The sequence below is a fragment of the Berghia stephanieae genome, chromosome 1 (assembly GCF_034508935.2).
Source record: "Berghia stephanieae isolate SIO BIC M18660-M18661 chromosome 1, UCSD_Bste_1.3, whole genome shotgun sequence".
Taxonomy (NCBI): domain Eukaryota; kingdom Metazoa; phylum Mollusca; class Gastropoda; order Nudibranchia; family Aeolidiidae; genus Berghia; species Berghia stephanieae.
Window position 1 is genome coordinate 49077772 of NC_088360.1, and position 20000 is coordinate 49097771.

A 20000-nucleotide genomic window follows, 5' to 3' on the forward strand; every position below is an offset into this window, starting at 1 on the left:
AGAAAGTAAGAAGAAGAAAAGAAGAAGAGAGAAGAAGAGAAAGAAAAGAAGAAGAAGGAAGAAGAAGAAGAGAAGAAGAAGAAAGAAGAAGAAGAGAGAAGAAGAAGAAGAAGAAGAAGAAAGAAGAAAGAAGAAGAAGAAGAAAGAAGAAGAAAAAGAAGGAAAGAAGAAAGAAGAAGAGAAGAAGAAGAGAAGAAAGAAAGAAGAGAAGAAGAAGAAGAAGAAAGAAGAAAAGAAAGAGAAGAAAGAAGAAAAGAAGAAGAAGAAGAGAAGAGAAGAAGAGAAAGAAGAAGAGAAAGAAAAGAAGAAGAGAAGAAAGAAGAAAAGGAAAGAAGAAGAAGAGAAGAAGAAGAAGGATGAAGAGAAGAAGAAAGAAGAAGAGAAGAAGAAGAAAAGAAGAAGAAGAAGAAAGAAGAAAGAAAGAAGAAGAGAAAGAAGAAGAAGAAGAAGAGAAGAAAGAAGAGAAGAAAGAAGAAAGAAGAAAGAAGGAAAGAAGAAGAAGGAAGAAGAAAGAGAAAGAAGAGAAGAAGGAAAGAAGAAGAAGAAGAAAGAAAGAAGAAGAGAAAGAGAAGAAGAAGAAGAAGAAAGAAAGAAGAAGAAGAGAGAGAAGAAGAGAAGAAGAAGAAAGAAGAAGAAGAAGAAGAAGAAGAAGAAGAAGAAGAGAAGAAGAAGAAGAAGAAGAAGAAGAAGAAGAAGAAGAAGAATAAAAAAATATTAAAAGTTTGGAAGTAAAAGGGGAAGAGAAGGAGCAAGTAGGAGAAGTGGAAAAGTAATTTTAAGAAAAAGAAGTTACTCTACCCTTTACAACAATTCGCGTCCAGTCCAGTTGTGACATACAATTATGATTGTTACCATTCCGTTTCTAGCCTTAAATACAACTCCGGAGTAATCAACCCCATGGCTTCTAGAACTTGTTTCAGGTATCGTAACTCATAAATATTATTATTTGTCTATTTGGTGATAATGGCAAAAAAACTATCGTAACTCCGAGTTACGATAGTTTTAGTTCTGTTTTATCATCCTCAAAATATCCTATCTCAACGCACGGTAGTCTTGTTTCCAATAAAATACTTTGAAACTATCTTAACTTTAATAACCATAATTCAAGCAATTTATCGTCTCAAAAATGCCACCATCCTTTTTCTCGCCACTTGTTACATAAGATTAGTAAATTTTACGGTTATCCAAGGATTATTTTGAATTTTAAACAGTTTTTTTGTCTCTCCTGAAAAGTTGCGTTTTTAAGATACGATAATTTTGCACCCTACCCTCGATACATTTCCTACATAAAATATGGAGTCATTTTATGAAATGTTCATTGGTAAGGTACATGAATGTGGCATCGATGGTTAATCGGTACTCTCTCTCTCCTCTCTCTCTCTCTTTCTCTCTCTCTTCTCTCTCTCTCTCTCTCTCTCTCTCTCTATCTTGTGACAAAGTTAAGACATTTTTCAAAACTATTAAGAGCTCATTCCTTTTGTGCCAGTCAACATTACAACTTTGACCACTGAAAGCACTTATCATAGGCACAGCTGGGTAGGTTCGCCAAACATTATTTTTAGTACCGTAAGATCGGAGTCGTGGAAACATTGTCGGGATTAAGTGAGTCTGAATAGTTAAAAGTCCCGACATGTCAAAAGAGGAACGATTGTGTGTGTGTGTGTGTGTGTGTGTGTGTGTGTGTGTGTGTGTGTATGTGTGTGTGCGTTCGTGTGTGTGTTGGTGTGTATTTGTTTGTGTGGGGCAGCGTGGTTTATCGGTTCGGTCTTTGCTTCGTACCCGAAAGGTGATGAGTTCGAATACACTTTACGCTGTATGGCCTTGAGCAAGTCACCTCCCGAGCACAATCGCTGTATGCCCTGAGCAAGTCACCTAGCCAGAGCACAGTTTGCGGCTCTGGGTTATTTTAGTTTTTCCTTGGAATAGACCCTAAAGACTAAATTCCCATTTGGGATAAATAAAGGGAATTTATACCTTATCTTTATTTATTTATAATCACCTTCGCTGATGAAAAAATTCGCAAAGTACTGTCCAACTTTGATGGCATGTTCAGATGTTGAAATAGCCAGTTCAGGTTTCCTTATGAATATTGGTTTCTCTGGGTGCCACTGTACAGCAAAGAATGGGTAGTTGTATGCTGTAAAACACAAACATATGCTTATGTAAACATAGCAAAATGGAAAGCCCGGTTTCTTGTATGAGCTCAATGGATAAAGTAGGCCTTTAGAGCCATTAGGTCTATGGAGCCGGGGTTTATCCCGGTTACTATAACATGATACGGACAATAGCAATTGGATAAGACGTTAGTCTATCGCAAAGTACATTCCGCCAGATATGACTGACCCAGCTACCCATTCACTGCTTGGTAAAATTAGAAACCAGAAAAAAAATATCTACTGCTCCCGGGATCGATCTTGGGCCCTTTCCGTGTGAAGAGAGTGCTCCACCCACTGAGCTATCGGGACCCCCAAGCTCAATGGATACTCATGTCTAAATGTCTGTAAAGCAAAACTTTTGTATGAAGATTTAATTTATTATTCAAATGAAAACAATAATACACACACACACGCACACACACACACACACACACACACACACACACATATATATATATATATATATATATATTCACAAACAAGTCCATGTAAATGACATGCAAAGAGCTTTACAAAATCACCAACTTTCCGTTAATACTGACAAAACTGATGTAACATTACTGTCAAGGAAGAAAGATGAAAGGAGAGCCACGAAAAAAAGTAGGATCATTAATAGGAGACAAGGAAGACGTAGAAAGAAAACAAAGTTTATCGACGGCTGCAATAAATAAATTATTACATATATGGATTAGAAACGATAAAATAAAAATAAACACTAAAATCAAATTATACACAACCCGTGTAAAATCCATGCGTATATGCAACTGCGGAACATGGGCACTGAGTGGAACCGAAGAGCAAAGATTAGACAGATTCCATAGAAAATAACCGAAAAGAGTCATGAATATACGATACCCCACAAAAGTAAGCAATAAAACACTGTATGAAATGCAATGAAAGACCCTTATCCATTTAAATACTGGAGGCAAGATGGCGGCGTTTTGGGATATACTCAGCAGTAGAGATGAAAATATACCAGCTAATAAAGCCATGAATACTTTTTTTCACCCCATCTGGACACAAAAATATCAAGGTAGACCACCCACGTCAATTCACACTGTCCTCAATAGAGACCTATATCGCCTTCAAAATAATTTAAAAAATAAAATCAAAGGAAGACTTTATGAATTAGAATCCACAGCAAAAGACCGTGAACTGTGGAAGGAAATGACACATGATTAGAGAGGCAGCCGAGGCGTCCCGGTCGGATGATTAGGAAGCGAAAGGCCTTCAGTCAGTAAGTCATATATATATATATATATATATATATATATATATATATATATTTATCTATTCGTATTGACAACGAGGAGCTAGAAGTCACTGATCACTTCACATACATGGGCACAACCATCACCAGCAACCTCTCACTTGATGCAGAATTAGACAAGCGCATCGCCAAAGCTGCCGCTGTCATGGCACAACTGAGCAAGAGAGTGTGGACCAACAACCAACTCACTTTGAACACCAAACACAAAGTCTACCAGGCATGTGTATTCAGTAGCCTACTGTACGGCAGTGAATCCTGGACAACATTGCCCGACAGGAGAACCGCCTGGAAAACTTCCACATTCGCTGACTACGACGAATTCTAGGCATCAGGTGGCAGGAAAGACTCACTAACAATGCAGTGCTAGAAAGAACGAACTCCCTCAGTATGCATCTCATGCTCTGCCACCGACTTTTGCGATGGCTTGGTCACGTACACAGGACGTACGGTGAACTAGCTTCTGGACGGCGACCAACTGGCCGTCCAGGTCTGCGCTTCTATGATGTCTGCAAAAGAGACATGAAATTGAGAGGCATCGACTCAAACACATGGGAATCGCTTGCTGACGACCGCAGCGGCTGGAGATATGCGATGATGGAGGGAGTGAAGAGAGATGAGGAGAGGAGAAAGAAAAAGTTTGAGGAGAGGAGAGCAAGGAGGAAAGAGAGGCAGCAGATCCAAACACCAAACACACAGTCAAACTACGTGTGCAACAACTGCGGTAGAGACTGCCATGCAAGGATTGGTCTGCTGAGTCACACCCGTCGCTGCTCTCAATAAGACTGATGAGACCAAAGCCATACAGGGTGCAAACCATCGTCTCTTGAGACGGAAGGATGCCTTCTCGCGTTCGGTTGTCGGACCTGCAAAATATGTGCACCTTGCGGCAATGTGATCTTGTGATATGACACTCGCCTTCGGACAGGAAGGTCCATGACTCGTGCCCCGCTCTGAGCGGCGCATAGTTGAGTCCTTGGAAAAGGTTCTTTTTTACTTACATTCTCTCACCGTACTCAGGTGTAACATGAGTACCTGGCCGTTTACAGCATTGTATCACACAGTATCCCATACAATGAAAAATGACATATTGAGAAAATAGCAAAATAACTTTCCGGTTTTCACACTTTTAATACTACCAATACCCTTTTCGACTATGTTTTCCGTGCCTTTATAGTCTATTTTAAGAAGCTGGACTTCGATAATATTATTTCTAAGATAATAAAATATCGTTTTCCACCAAAATCTCAAAATTCATTTTTTTGAAGCATTGTCCTACTAATTAGACCAAACCGCCCCTTAATATACGAAAAAAGATAAAACGGATGAGATAACAATGTGGTATTGGCGTTGCTAAGATGAATAAACAAAAACCACATACATTACAGCACCATTTAGATTACATTCTTCTTTAAAAAGAAAGCAGTAGGAGTGGGGGCGGACTGAAGCCTGAGATTGTAAAAATGCGAAAAAGGTGAAAATGGAGAGGCTTCGGATGAGAGCAGAACAGACAATAGACGTTTCGGGGTACAAACACTTCGTGAGCGTGTGAATGAAACGTTACGGTGGCGTCGGTGTGTGAGTAGAGAGTCCGTAGGGTGTAGTGTTCCAAGTTGCATTGAGCAAATGGGAGACACTTTCCCTCTGAAATTTATTTATGGACAAAATAAATATCTGGCTAACACCAAAATGACAAAATTGAAAAGAATAAAATGATTAAATAAGGTTAAAAATCCATTAAATAAAATAACATTCTAAGAAGTATACATGTCGTAGATAACTTTTAGAACACAGTACAGAAGACCATTATTATCAATGTTATAACTCTACAACTTTACAAGCTTTCATGCCTCTGTGTGTGTGTTTGTGTGTGTGTGTGTGTGTGTGTGTATGTTTAGGATGTGTGGAAGTGTGCGTGTGAGTAAGAGAGAGAGTATGGTTGGGTTTTCGAAACTGTTATGAAACGTCAACTTCATTTAGATATTTATATCATTTATCATTTTGATGTTTATTCTATTAATGCATTTTTGTCTGTCTATCTTTGTATTGTATTTTTAATTTCAAACATTTTAAACCAAATGACAAATTGCCATTTTGACAATAAAGATTATATCAATAAACTTACCCTCAATGGTTGAGACAAAGTCTATTCCGTCCCTTCCCTTGTTTGTGGATACGATTCGGTAAAACTTGTAGAGGGGTTCCATTTGGTGATATGTCTGTCACGGAGATAATATTTCACACAAAAATATAATATGTAGTATACAATAAAAGACACGGTAGTGATGACACAATAAACTTCTATTAAGCTACAAGAAAAAGAATTCACACACACACACACACACACACACACACACACACACACGGACACCCACACCAACCCGCACGCGCATAAAAACACAATCACACAATACATGCATACATTTAAACTTAAAATAATTACTCACATAACTACTTACGTACATACACTACATACATACATGCATTCATCCATCTATCCATCCATATATAGCTAAATAATAATAATAATAGTAATAATAATAATAATAATAATAATGATAATAATAATAATAATAATAATAATGATAATAATAATAATAATAATAATAATAATAATAATAATAATAATAATAATAATAATAATAATAATAATAATAATAATAATAATAATAATAATAATAATAATAATTACAACAACAACAACAACAACAACACCAACAATAATAATGAATAATTAAATATATTCACACACACACACACACACACACACACACACACAACCCACACAGACACCCACACCAACCCGCACGCGCATAAAAACACAATCACACAATACATGCATACATTTAAACTTAAAATAATTACTCACATAACTACTTACATACACTACATACATAAATGCATTCATCCATCTATCCATCCATATATAGCTAAATAATAATAATAATAATAATAATAATAATAATAATAATAATAATAATAATAATAATAATAATAATAATAATAATAATAATAATAATAATAACAACAACAACAACAACAATAATAATGAAAAAAATAAATATATTTTTCAATAAATTCACAAATTGAAATATTTAGAATAATTGACAAATTACATATATACATACATACCTGCATACATAATACGTATATAATACATACATACACTCAAACATACATACATACATACATACATAAATACATACATGCATACATACATACATACATACATACATACATACATACATTCATACATACACACATACATACATACATACATACATACATACATACATACATACATACATACATACATACATACATACATACATACATACATACATACATACATACATACATACATACATACATACATACATACATACATACATACATACATACATCATCATCATCATCATTGCCTTTTTCACCCTGGGTCAGGGTATAGGCCACAGACAAACAGTTTCCATCCTTCTCTATCCTGAGCCAACTTTTTTTTATCTCATTCCAGGTCTTACCACTTCTCTGTATATCAGCTTCTTTAATTCTTCTCCATGTTCCTCGTGGCCTTCCCCTTGATCTTCTGCACTGAGGGTTCCAGTCCAATACTTTCTTTGTTATAGTTGAGTCATTCTTTCTAAGCGTGTGTCCAATCCACCTCCATCGTCTTCTTCCTATATCCTCTCCCACTGGTTTCTGTTGTGTTCTTTTCCATACTTCTTCATTTTTTATTCTATCCATCCATTTTATTCTGAGTAGCTTACGCATGCACCTGTTTACGAAAATCTGTACCCTCCTTATACATGCCTGTGATGCGTTCCAAGTTTCACATCCATACAGTAGGACAGACTTCACGTTTGAGTTGAAAAGTCTTAGCTTTAGTTGAAGGGAGATGTCTTTAGTTCTCCAAACTCTGTTCAAAGATGTGAATGCAGCCTGTGCCTTTCCTATTCGTGCTTTCACCTCTGCTTCCGTGCCTCCATCCTTGTCAATTATACTTCCGAGATAGCAGAAAGTGTCTATATCTTCGAGTTCCTGATCTTTTACTTTGATCTGCTCCCTTTGACGCGTACCTATCCTCAAGACCTTTGACTTTGCAGGGTGAATTCTTAGACCAATTGATTCCGAGAGGCTGTTTATAATTGTGGTTTTTGCTTGCATCTGGTCCTGGGTGTGGGACAAAAGAGCCAGATCATCTGCAAAATCCAGATCATCCAACTGTGTCCAGGGGGTCCACTGTATCCCATTTCTTCTCCCTTTGGAGGTTTCCTTCATTAGCCAATCAATGGCAAGGATGAACAGGAATGGAGAGAGCAAGCATCCCTGCTTGACACCAGTCTTAATTTCAAAGCTGTCAGAAAGCTGATCTTCATGTACAACCCTGCAACTTGATCCTTCATACATTTCCTTAATGAGGTTTACTATCTTTTCAGGGAGTCCATAATGTAACAGAATTTTCCACAATGTTGCTCTGTCAATACTGTCGAAAGCCTTCTCGTAATCCAGAAAGTTGACAATAAGAGGAGAGTTCCATTCTATAGACTGTTCCACTATGACTCGCAGAGAGGCAATCTGGTCAGTGGTTGAACGGTTTTTCCGAAAACCTGCCTGTTCGTCCCGCAGTTTAGCATCTGTTGCATTCTTAATTCTCTCTAAAATAATACGGTTGAAAACCTTTCCTGGGATAGAAAAAAGAGTGATGCCTCGATAATTATTACAATTACTGAGGTCCCCTTTCTTTGGAAGCTTGATAAGATGTCCTTCCTTCCAATCCTTTGGGAATATCCCGTCATTCCAGATTCTCTCAAATAGTGGATGCAGGGCCTCAGCATTTCTTTCCGCATCAACTTTTAGAGCCTCCGGTGGAATCTGGTCTGGTCCAGCAGCTTTCCCCCTTTTCATCTTGTTAATGGCACCCACAATCTCTGCTATCGATGGTGGATCACAGCTAATTGGTATCTCATTCCTTGCAGGCAAAATTTCTGGCTGGTTGTCTGGTGGTGGTCTGTTCAGAAGGCAGTTGAAATGTTCCCTCCATCGTTCAGATTGAGCCTCTTTTCCAAAAATAGTTTTCCCATCTTTGTCTTTGACTGGTACCTCTGGTTTCCCATATTTTCCAGCAAGTGTCTTGGTAGTTTGATAAAGGATCCTCATGTGTCCTCCAGTCGCTGCTGCTTCTGCTTTCTCTGCAAGTCTGTTCATGAATGCTTCCTTGTCTTTCTTCACAGATCTTTTGACTTCCTTAGCTATGGCTCGATACTGCTCTTGTGCATCCAGTCTTGAAGCCCTTGTTCGGCTTGCATTCACTTGTTCCTTCCTTGTTCTCCTCTTTTCAATAAGGTCCAAGGTGGTTGGACTTATCCATTCTTTATGTTCCGATTTCTTTACCCCCAATACCTCGTGGCAAGTTGTTATGTAGACTTCCTTGATCTTTGCCCAATGTGACTCTACATCTATGTCCTCCTCGAGCTCAGTAAGAGGTTGGAATCTATTACTCAATCGTAGTTTGAATTCCTCATTCTTTTCCCCATCAAGTGCATTCACCTCGAATTTTCTTCTTGTATGTGATCTGGCCCCGTGTTTTCTGAGTCGGAGCTTAAGCTTTGCCAATAGCAGGTGGTGGTCTGATCCAACATCTGCCCCTCTCCGTACTGTCACATCTTCCAATAAACGTCTGAATCTACGAGAGATACAAAAATGATCAATCTGATTCTCTGTCACACCATCTGGTGAGACCCAAGTTGCTTTGTGGATCCTCTTATGGGGGAACACTGATCCTCCAATCACCAAACTGTTGAATGCACAGAAATTTGCAAATCTCTCACCATTATCATTCATTTCTCCCATGCCATGACGTCCCATGATACCTTCATAGCCTACGTTATCCTGTCCCACTTTTGCATTAGCATCTCCCATCAATATGTTGATGTCTTTCCTTGGCAACTTGTCAATGACTTGTTGTAGCAGACCATAAAATGTATCTTTGTCCTCATCTGTTGCATCATTTGTTGGGCATAGATCTGTACAATGTTCATGCTGATCTTCTGACACCGTGTTGTAAAGGACGCCATGATGATCCTTTCTCCGCATTGTTCCCATCCTCTCAGTGACTTCTGGGCAAACTTGCTTAGAATTATTCCTACTCCCTGTGTATGAATCCCGTCCCCTCTCCCTGAATATAAAATTTTCTCCCCAGACTTGAGGTGTTTCTGTCCGGATTGTATCCAGTGGGTTTCGCTTACTCCAAGTATATGCAGCCTGTATCTTCTCATCTCAGTCACAACTTGAGAGCTTTTTCCTGCTTCATACATGGTGCGAACGTTCCACGACGCAATTCGAAGCTGCTTGTTTGGCGAAGACGTCATCGGGTCAGCAGAGTCCTTTCGGCTTTGTCTGTTGTCCTTCATAAATTCTGTAATTCCAGAAACTCTTCGGTCGCCGAAGCTAAAAAAAAGGATGTGTTTTGTCTGTCTGTGTTTCTGTAACGGTTTGAGTTTAACGGAAAGGGGTGTTAACCCTTTGCCAACCCCCAACCTGGAGGACCAGGTGACTCAAAGATGGGGGAATCACACACCATTAGTCGCCTTTTACGACACGCTGGCTTGACGTTGGGCTATTCTTGACCCTCTCAGTTGAGGGACCCCGGACACCACACGGGGGACATACATACATACATACATACATACATACATACATACATACATACATACATACATACATACATACATGCATGCATACATACATACACACATACATACATACATACATACATACATACATACATACATACATACATGCATACAAATACATAAAGAATGTTGTGTTTGTGTTGCGTCTTGCGCCTCTGCTTCCGTGTATTCTCTCTTATCTTTGCGAGTATTCTTTTTAACTTCCTAGTTTTTCTCTCCCTACCTATCCGAAGCTGCTCTTCTATTTCAAGATTTGCCATCTTTCTTTCCTCAATGAGTTGCCGCCATATGTTGTCAAAAATCTATTCTTTCCTTTCTTTTCTTTTGTGTCCCAAAACTGAATTGCTGGTATACAATATCATCTCCTTCACATTGCTGCAAAGGGCATTGATATCATCTGCTGGTATACTGTCCAGGATTTGGTATTTGTTGTATAGATCGATGCTGTATTCGCTCCTCACAATAGCGTCTCTCAGCTTACATGTGTCAAATTTGATTTTTTTTCCGTGTACTTTTTGGTTTCAACTGTATATTGCAAAGTGGGGTAGGTCGCCCCAATTTCGTACGCTTTTTCTATACCCCGAATTCTAACAGCTCTCGATGCGGATAGGTTAGACTAAACTGAATGAACTCAATTAATTGATGTCTTTTATTGCTTTGAGGTAAAGACATGTGAGCTATTATTGGTAAACCTTGTAAAAAATCGAAAATACTCGTAGATTACCAAACCCCCTCACTCCAAATCCGTACGGTCATGACTGGAACACGTACACGGCTTGTCCCAAAGTCATACAGCATCAATTTAATAGTCAAACATCCTAAGACTCCTTCCGCACTAGGACAAAACTGTCCCGGGACAAATTTGTCCTGCCCCATTGGAGAAAACTTCTATTCAAAAGGGGTTCCGCACTAGGACAGGACTGTCCCAGGACACACCTTTTTTTATTTTTACAAGATTCAAAAGTTTATTTGTAGGCAATTGCAACTCTAATAATTCACATTTTATGAATCAACATAAGATACAACATGACGATAATGATTTTTTACACTGTACAATGGGATTTGTTTATATAAGATTTATATAATCATGAAATATTCTTATAGCAAGAGTAATATTATTGCTGCTACTACTACTACTACTACTACTACTACTACTACTACTACTACTACTACTACTACTACTACTACTACTACTACTACTACTACTACTACTAATAATAATAATACTACTACTACTACTACTACTACTACTACCACTACTACTACTACCACTACTACTACTACCACCACCACTACTGCTACTACTACTACTACTACTACTACTACTACTACTACTACTACTACTACTACTACTACTACTACTACTACTACTATTACGACTACTACATCTACAACAACAACAACAACAACAACAACAACAACTACTATTACTTCTACTACTACAACTACTACTACTACTACTACTACTACTACTACTACTACTACTACTACTACTACTACTACTACTACTACTACTACTAGTAATGGATGAAATAGAGGTTGCATATTTCTGTGCTTTACTACGTGGAAAAAAAAGACAAATTGAAAGAGAAAACAATATTGAATGCATCCTTTAATGACCCAAAGATTGCTCAAGGGTCAATTCCGTAGACTCTATGGTGATCTCCGATCTTATTTTAACATGACTTTCTTGGAATCACCTCATTTTACCCAGGTGCAAATAAGTACCAGTTCGCTGATGAAAGTAATCTTTGACGGACTAGCATCATTCAAGAGGAAAGTCAGCATACTTCGTACCCGAAAGGCATCAGTTGAGTAAGTCACCTCGTCTAGCTCAATATGCGGCGCTGCACTGCGGTTGACGCCTGGGTTATACCTCGTCCTAGCTAAATTTTCGGCGCTGCATTGCGGCTGACGCCTGGGTTATTCCAGTCTTCCCTTGGAATAGACCCTGGAAAAAAATTTCCCCTATGGGATGAAAAAGGGAATTTTATTTTTTAAAAGTTTAAACTGTTATCTGTCTGCTCAACGCCACAGAGACATGGATAAGTTCCGGATTTTTAAGCTTAGGAGGCAAGATGGCCCATGGTTAGCGCGTTGTACTCTGGACTGAGAGGTTCTGTGTTCGATTCCGACCGAAGCCAATTTGTACTTTCTAGAGCAAGAAAATTTACTCCAACTACTCACTCCATTCAGGTGTAAAAGGGTACCTGTCAAGCTGGGATAGTAATCTGCGATAGACTACAGACTATAAAATGTATCTTTGTCCTCATCTGTTGCATCATTTGTTGGGGCATAGATCTGTACAATGTTCATGCTGATCTTCTGACACCGTGTTGTAAAGGACGCCATGATGATCCTTTCTCCGCATTGTTCCCATCCTCTCAGTGACTTCTGGGCAAACTTGCTTAGAATTATTCCTACTCCCTGTGTATGAATCCCGTCCCCTCTCCCTGAATATAAAATTTTCTCCCCAGACTTGAGGTGTTTCTGTCCGGATTGTATCCAGTGGGTTTCGCTTACTCCAAGTATATGCAGCCTGTATCTTCTCATCTCAGTCACAACTTGAGAGCTTTTTCCTGCTTCATACATGGTGCGAACGTTCCACGACGCAATTCGAAGCTGCTTGTTTGGCGAAGACGTCATCGGGTCAGCAGAGTCCTTTCGGCTTTGTCTGTTGTCCTTCATAAATTCTGTAATTCCAGAAACTCTTCGGTCGCCGAAGCTAAAAAAAGGATGTGTTTTGTCTGTCTGTGTTTCTGTAACGGTTTGAGTTTAACGGAAAGGGGTGTTAACCCTTTGCCAACCCCCAACCTGGAGGACCAGGTGACTCAAAGATGGGGGAATCACACACCATTAGTCGCCTTTTACGACACGCTGGCTTGACGTTGGGCTATTCTTGACCCTCTCAGTTGAGGGACCCCGGACACCACACGGGGGACATACATACATACATACATACATACATACATACATGCATGCATACATACATACACACATACATACATACATACATACATACATACATACATACATACATACATACATACATACATGCATACAAATACATAAAGAATGTTGTGTTTGTGTTGCGTCTTGCGCCTCTGCTTCCGTGTATTCTCTCTTATCTTTGCGAGTATTCTTTTTAACTTCCTAGTTTTTCTCTCCCTACCTATCCGAAGCTGCTCTTCTATTTCAAGATTTGCCATCTTTCTTTCCTCAATGAGTTGCCGCCATATGTTGTCAAAAATCTATTCTTTCCTTTCTTTTCTTTTGTGTCCCAAAACTGAATTGCTGGTATACAATATCATCTCCTTCACATTGCTGCAAAGGGCATTGATATCATCTGCTGGTATACTGTCCAGGATTTGGTATTTGTTGTATAGATCGATGCTGTATTCGCTCCTCACAATAGCGTCTCTCAGCTTACATGTGTCAAATTTGATTTTTTTTTCCGTGTACTTTTTGGTTTCAACTGTATATTGCAAAGTGGGGTAGGTCGCCCCAATTTCGTACGCTTTTTCTATACCCCGAATTCTAACAGCTCTCGATGCGGATAGGTTAGACTAAACTGAATGAACTCAATTAATTGATGTCTTTTATTGCTTTGAGGTAAAGACATGTGAGCTATTATTGGTAAACCTTGTAAAAAATCGAAATACTCGTAGATTACCAAACCCCCTCACTCCAAATCCGTACGGTCATGACTGGAACACGTACACGGCTTGTCCCAAAGTCATACAGCATCAATTTAATAGTCAAACATCCTAAGACTCCTTCCGCACTAGGACAAAACTGTCCCGGGACAAATTTGTCCTGCCCCATTGGAGAAAACTTCTATTCAAAAGGGGTTCCGCACTAGGACAGGACTGTCCCAGGACACACCTTTTTTTATTTTTACAAGATTCAAAAGTTTATTTGTAGGCAATTGCAACTCTAATAATTCACATTTTATGAATCAACATAAGATACAACATGACGATAATGATTTTTTACACTGTACAATGGGATTTGTTTATATAAGATTTATATAATCATGAAATATTCTTATAGCAAGAGTAATATTATTGCTGCTACTACTACTACTACTACTACTACTACTACTACTACTACTACTACTACTACTACTACTACTAATAATAATAATACTACTACTACTACTAACTACTACCACTACTACTACTACCACTACTACTACTACCACCACCACTACTGCTACTACACTACTACTACTGCTACTACTACTACACTACTACTACTACTACTACTACTACTACTACTACTACTACTACTACTACTACTACTACTACTTACTACTATTACGACTACTACATCTACAACAACAACAACAACAACAACAACAACTACTATTACTTCTACTACTACAACTACTACTACTACTACTACTACTACTACTACTACTACTACTACTACTACTACTACTACTACTACTACTACTACTACTAGTAATGGATGAAATAGAGGTTGCATATTTCTGTGCTTTACTACGTGGAAAAAAAAAGACAAATTGAAAGAGAAAACAATATTGAATGCATCCTTTAATGACCCAAAGATTGCTCAAGGGTCAATTCCGTAGACTCTATGGTGATCTCCGATCTTAGTTTAACATGACTTTCTTGGAATCACCTCATTTTACCCAGGTGCAAATAAGTACCAGTTCGCTGATGAAAGTAATCTTTGACGGACTAGCATCATTCAAGAGGAAAGTCAGCATACTTCGTACCCGAAAGGCATCAGTTGAGTAAGTCACCTCGTCTAGCTCAATATGCGGCGCTGCACTGCGGTTGACGCCTGGGTTATACCTCGTCCTAGCTAAATTTTCGGCGCTGCATTGCGGCTGACGCCTGGGTTATTCCAGTCTTCCCTTGGAATAGACCCTGGAGAAAAATTTCCCCTATGGGATGAAAAAGGGAATTTTATTTTTTAAAAGTTTAAACTGTTATCTGTCTGCTCAACGCCACAGAGACATGGATAAGTTCCGGATTTTTAAGCTTAGGAGGCAAGATGGCCCATGGTTAGCGCGTTGTACTCTGGACTGAGAGGTTCTGTGTTCGATTCCGACCGAAGCCAATTTGTACTTTCTAGAGCAAGAAAATTTACTCCAACTACTCACTCCATTCAGGTGTAAAAGGGTACCTGTCAAGCTGGGATAGTAATCTGCGATAGACTACAGACTAGCGTCCTGTTCAAAGGTTTTCAAACAAATACGTTAATTGTCCGCTTCACGCTATTGAAACCGGAAAAACTCCTGCACCATTGGCTACATACAAGGCTCTAAAGGAGTTAATTTGTTTTACAATGAGTCCAAGTGGCTCAGAAGGACTTACTTAAAAATATTTTCCTTGAGAATTCTCGAAATAAATAACGATAAAGATAATTGTTCTCACAAGTTACCGAATAGATGTGCGACCGGTTTTAGACACGTTACTGCTGTGTCACAAAGTGTGACACTTCTTAAATTATATTTATAAACTCTACGTTTTTAAATTGCCGAAAATGTTTATGTTGCTGTACATGGTTTCATCACATAGAATTACTTTTTGAATTGTTCTTGCTTTTTATATTCAGAATTGAAATAAATAAATAAATTATAACTGTGAAATTGAATGTAAGCTTCAGTTTAATATACGAAAACAGATAAAATGGACGTTTCGGATTTCCCCTTCATCAACAACACATGATGAATTAAAAACTACAGACGAATGAGACAATGTGGTAGTGGCGTTGTTAAGATGCATAAACAAAAACATTGATGGGCAGGAAATTCTATGCTACTTTGTGAGGAAGCGCGAATTAAAACAGAGCAATAGAAATTTATAAAAGGTGCCTACATAATTATGTCAAAAGAGGGGTAGGCGGGAAGGAACTGTGTAATGCAGTATAGAAAGTGAACTAAAATAAAGTGTGGACTATTGTTGGAAAATAAATACAATGGAATTGGAAATAAATACAAAATATAAGGGATGTAGGTATTAATATATTAGTGGCATTAGCCGCAGCAGAAGCAACAGTAGAAATAGTAGTAGTAGTAGTAGTAGTAGTAGTAGTAGTAGTAGTAGTAGTAGTAGTAGTAGTAGTAGTAGTAGTAGTAGTAATAGTAGTAGTAGTAGTAGTAGGGAAGCAGAAAATAAAGACAGGCATTTCAATTTTGACACGGCGCCGCCAAGTCTTGGACTTTTTTGTCCTAGTGCGGAAGGCTGCTATATTTTTCTACTATCACAAACGATATGAACACGGGACTGGGACAGTCCTGTCCCGTTGATTTTGTAGCATTTCACAACGGCTTGGGACACAACGGGACTGTTTTGTCCCGTCCCAATAGGTGCGGTAGATTTCTCTAAATTCTATATGTTACAGATTTGGGACAGGACTGTCCCGGGACAGTCCTGTCCCAAATCTGTAACATATAGAATTTAGAGAGATCTTCCGCACCTATTGGGACGGGACAAAACAGTCCCGTTGTGCCCCAAGCCGTTGTGAAATGCTACAAAATCAACGGGACAGGACTGTCCCAGTCCCGTGTTCATATCGTTTGTGGTAGTAGAAAAATATAGCAGACTTCCGCACTAGGACAAAAAAGTCCCAGACTTGGCGGCGCCGTGTCAAAATTGAAATGCCTTTATTTTCTGCATCCCTACTATTACTGCTAATATTACTACTAAAAATACTACTACTACTACTACTACTACTACTACTACTACTCCTACTACTACTACTACTACTACTACTACTACTACTACTACTACTACTACTACTACTACTACTACTACTACTACTACTACATTTTATCTGTTTTCGTATATTAAACTGAAGCTTACATTCAATTTCACAGTTATGATTTATTTATTTATTTCAATTCTGAATATAAAAAAGCAAGAACAATTCAAAAAACAATTCTATGTGATGAAACCACGTACAGAAGACATAGCAACATAAACATTTTCGGCAATTTAAAAACGTATGTTTATAAATATAATTTAAGAAGTGTCATACTTTGTGACACAGCAGTAACGTGTCTAAAACCGGTCGCACATCTATTCGGTACCTTGTGGGATCAATTATCTTTATCGTTATTTATTTCAGGAATTTTCAATGAAAATATTTTTAAGTAAGTCATTCTGAGCCACTTGGACTCATTGTAAGACAAATTAACTCCTGTAGAGCCTTGTAGCCAATGGTGCAGGAGTTATTCCGGTTTCAATAGCGTGAAGTGGACAATTAACGTATTTGTTTGAAAACCTTTGAACAGGACGCTAGTCTATCGCAGATTACTATCCCAGCTTGACAGGTACCCTTTTACACCTGAATGAAGTGAGTGATTGGAGTAATTTTCTTGCTCTAGAAAGTACAAATTGGCTTCGGTCGGAATCGAACACAGAACCTCTGAGTCCAGAGTACAACGCTCTAACCATGGGCCATCTTGCCTCCTAAGCTTATAAATCCGGAACGTATCCATGTTGCTGTAGCGTTGAGCAGACAGATAACAGTTTAAAATTTAAAATAATAAAATTCCCTTTTTCATCCCATAGGGGAAATTTTTCTCGAGGGTCTATTCCAAGGGAAGACTGGAATAACCCAGGCGTCAGCCGCAATGCAGCGTCGCAAATTGAGCTAGGGCGAGGTATAACCCAGGCGTTAGCCGCAGTGCAGCGCCGCAAATTGAGCTAGGCGAGGTGACTTACTCAAGGCAACACAGCGCATCAGCGGGTGATCGAACTGATGCCTTTCGGGTACGAAGCAAAGACCGTACCACCGAGCCATGCTGACTTTCTATTATCCTCTTGAATGATGATAGTCCGTCAAAGACTACTTTCATCAGCAAACTGGTACTCATTTGCACCTGGGTAAAATGAGGTGATTCCAAGAAAGTCATTTTAAGATAAGATCGGAGATCACCATAGAGTCTACGGAATTGACCCTTGAGCAATCTTTGGGTCATTAAAGGATGCACCCAATATTGTTTTCTCTTTCAATTTGTCTTTTTTTTCCACGTAGTAAGGCACAGAAATATGCAACCTCTATTTCATCCATTACTAGTAGTAGTAGTAGTAGTAGTAGTAGTAGTAGTAGTAGTAGTAGTAGTAGTAGTTGTAGTAGTAGAAGTGGTAGAAGAGGTGGCAATTGTAGTGCTTGTAGTAGTAGTAGTAGTAGTAGTAGTAGTAGTAGTAGTATGTAGTAGTGGTAGTGGTAGTAGTAGTAGTGTAGTAGTAGTAGTGATAGTAGTAGTAGTGGTAGTGGTAGTAGTAGTAGTGGTAGTAGTAGTAGTGGTAGTAGTAGTAGTGGTAGTAGTAGTAGTGGTAGTAGTGGTAGTGGTAGTGTTAGTAGTAGCAGTAGTAGTAGTAGTAGTAGTAGTAGTAGTAGTAGTAGTAGTAGTAGTAGTAGTAGTAGTAGTAGTTGTAGTAGTAGTAGTAGTAGCAGCAGCAATAATATTACTCTTGCTATAAGAATATTTATATAAATCTTATGTAAACAAATCCCATTGTACAGTGTAAAAAATCATTATCGTCATGTCGTATCTTATGTTGATTCATAAAATGTGAATTATTAGAGTTGTACCAAGGACTTATTTTTTTAAATTATTAATTTATAATCCAAACTATTAAATAACTAATCTATTAATTAGAAGATTTTACATTATTATTATCACCATTATAATTATCATTATTATTATTATTATTATTATTATTATTATTATTATTATTATTATTATTATTATTATTATTATTATTATTATTATTATTATTATTATTATTATTATTATTATTATTATTATTATTATTATTATTATTATTATTATTATTATAACTATTATTATCATTATTACTATCATTGTTTGCCTTGCTTTATTATTGATTTTATTTACTTGATTTGTTGATGAAAATATTATATTCTTGTATGAGTTATATTGACAATTGCCTACAAATAAACTTTTGAATCTTGTAAAAAAAAAAAAAAAAAAATAATGCATTCGCGCAGGTGTGTCCCGGGACAGTCCTGTCCTAGTGCGGAACCCCTTTTGAATAGAAGTTTTCTCCAGTGGGACAGGACAAATTTGTCCTGGGACAGTTTTGTCCTAGTGCGGAAGGAGTCTTACAGCCCTTCCGCATTAGGACAGGACTGTCCTGGGACAGTCCTGTCCCAAATCTGTAACATAATATATAATTTAGAGAAACCTACAGCACCTATTGGGACGGGACAAAACAGTCCCGTTGTGTCCCAAGCCGTTGTGAAATGCTACAAAATCAACGGGACAGGACTGTCCCAGTCCCGTGTTCATATCGTTTGTGATAGTAGTAAAATATAGCAGCCTTCCGTACTAGGACAAAAAAGTCCCAGACTTGGCGGCGTCGTGTCAAAGTTGCAATGCCTGTCTTTATTTTCTGCATCCCAACTACTACTACTACTACTACTACTACTACTACTACTACTACTACTACTACTACTACTACTACTACTACTACTACTACTACTACTATTACTACTACTACTACTACTTTACTACTACTACTACTACTACTACTACTACTACTACTACTACTACTACTACTACTAGTTACTACTATTTCTACTGTTGATTCTGCTGCTGCTAATGCCACTAATATATTAATACCTACATCCCTTATATTTTATATTTATTTCCAATTCCATTGTATTTATTTTCCAACAATAGTCCACACTTTATTTTTTTTCACTTTTTATACTGCATGACACAGTTCCTACCCGCCTCCCCTCTTTTAAATTAATTAATTACGCACCTTTTATAAATTTCCATTACTCTGTTTTAATTCGCGCTTCCTCACAAAGTAGCATACAATTTCCTGCCCATCAATGTTTTTGTTTATGCATCTTAACAACGCCACCACCACA

The 20000-nt window shown here is 38.0% G+C and overlaps 1 protein-coding gene across 1 annotated transcript in view; it reads right to left on the reverse strand.

Moving 5' to 3' along the window:
- Nucleotides 1-20000, reverse strand: part of LOC144964138 (gamma-glutamyl hydrolase-like) — a 36523-nt gene that overhangs the window by 8494 nt on the left and 8029 nt on the right. The window contains exons 4-5 of the mRNA XM_078898073.1: nucleotides 5549-5642; nucleotides 2000-2137 (exon numbers count right to left, since the gene is read on the reverse strand). Of these exons, the coding sequence (XP_078754199.1) occupies nucleotides 2000-2137; nucleotides 5549-5642 (232 nt within the window). The remainder of the gene's footprint in view (nucleotides 1-1999; nucleotides 2138-5548; nucleotides 5643-20000) is intronic.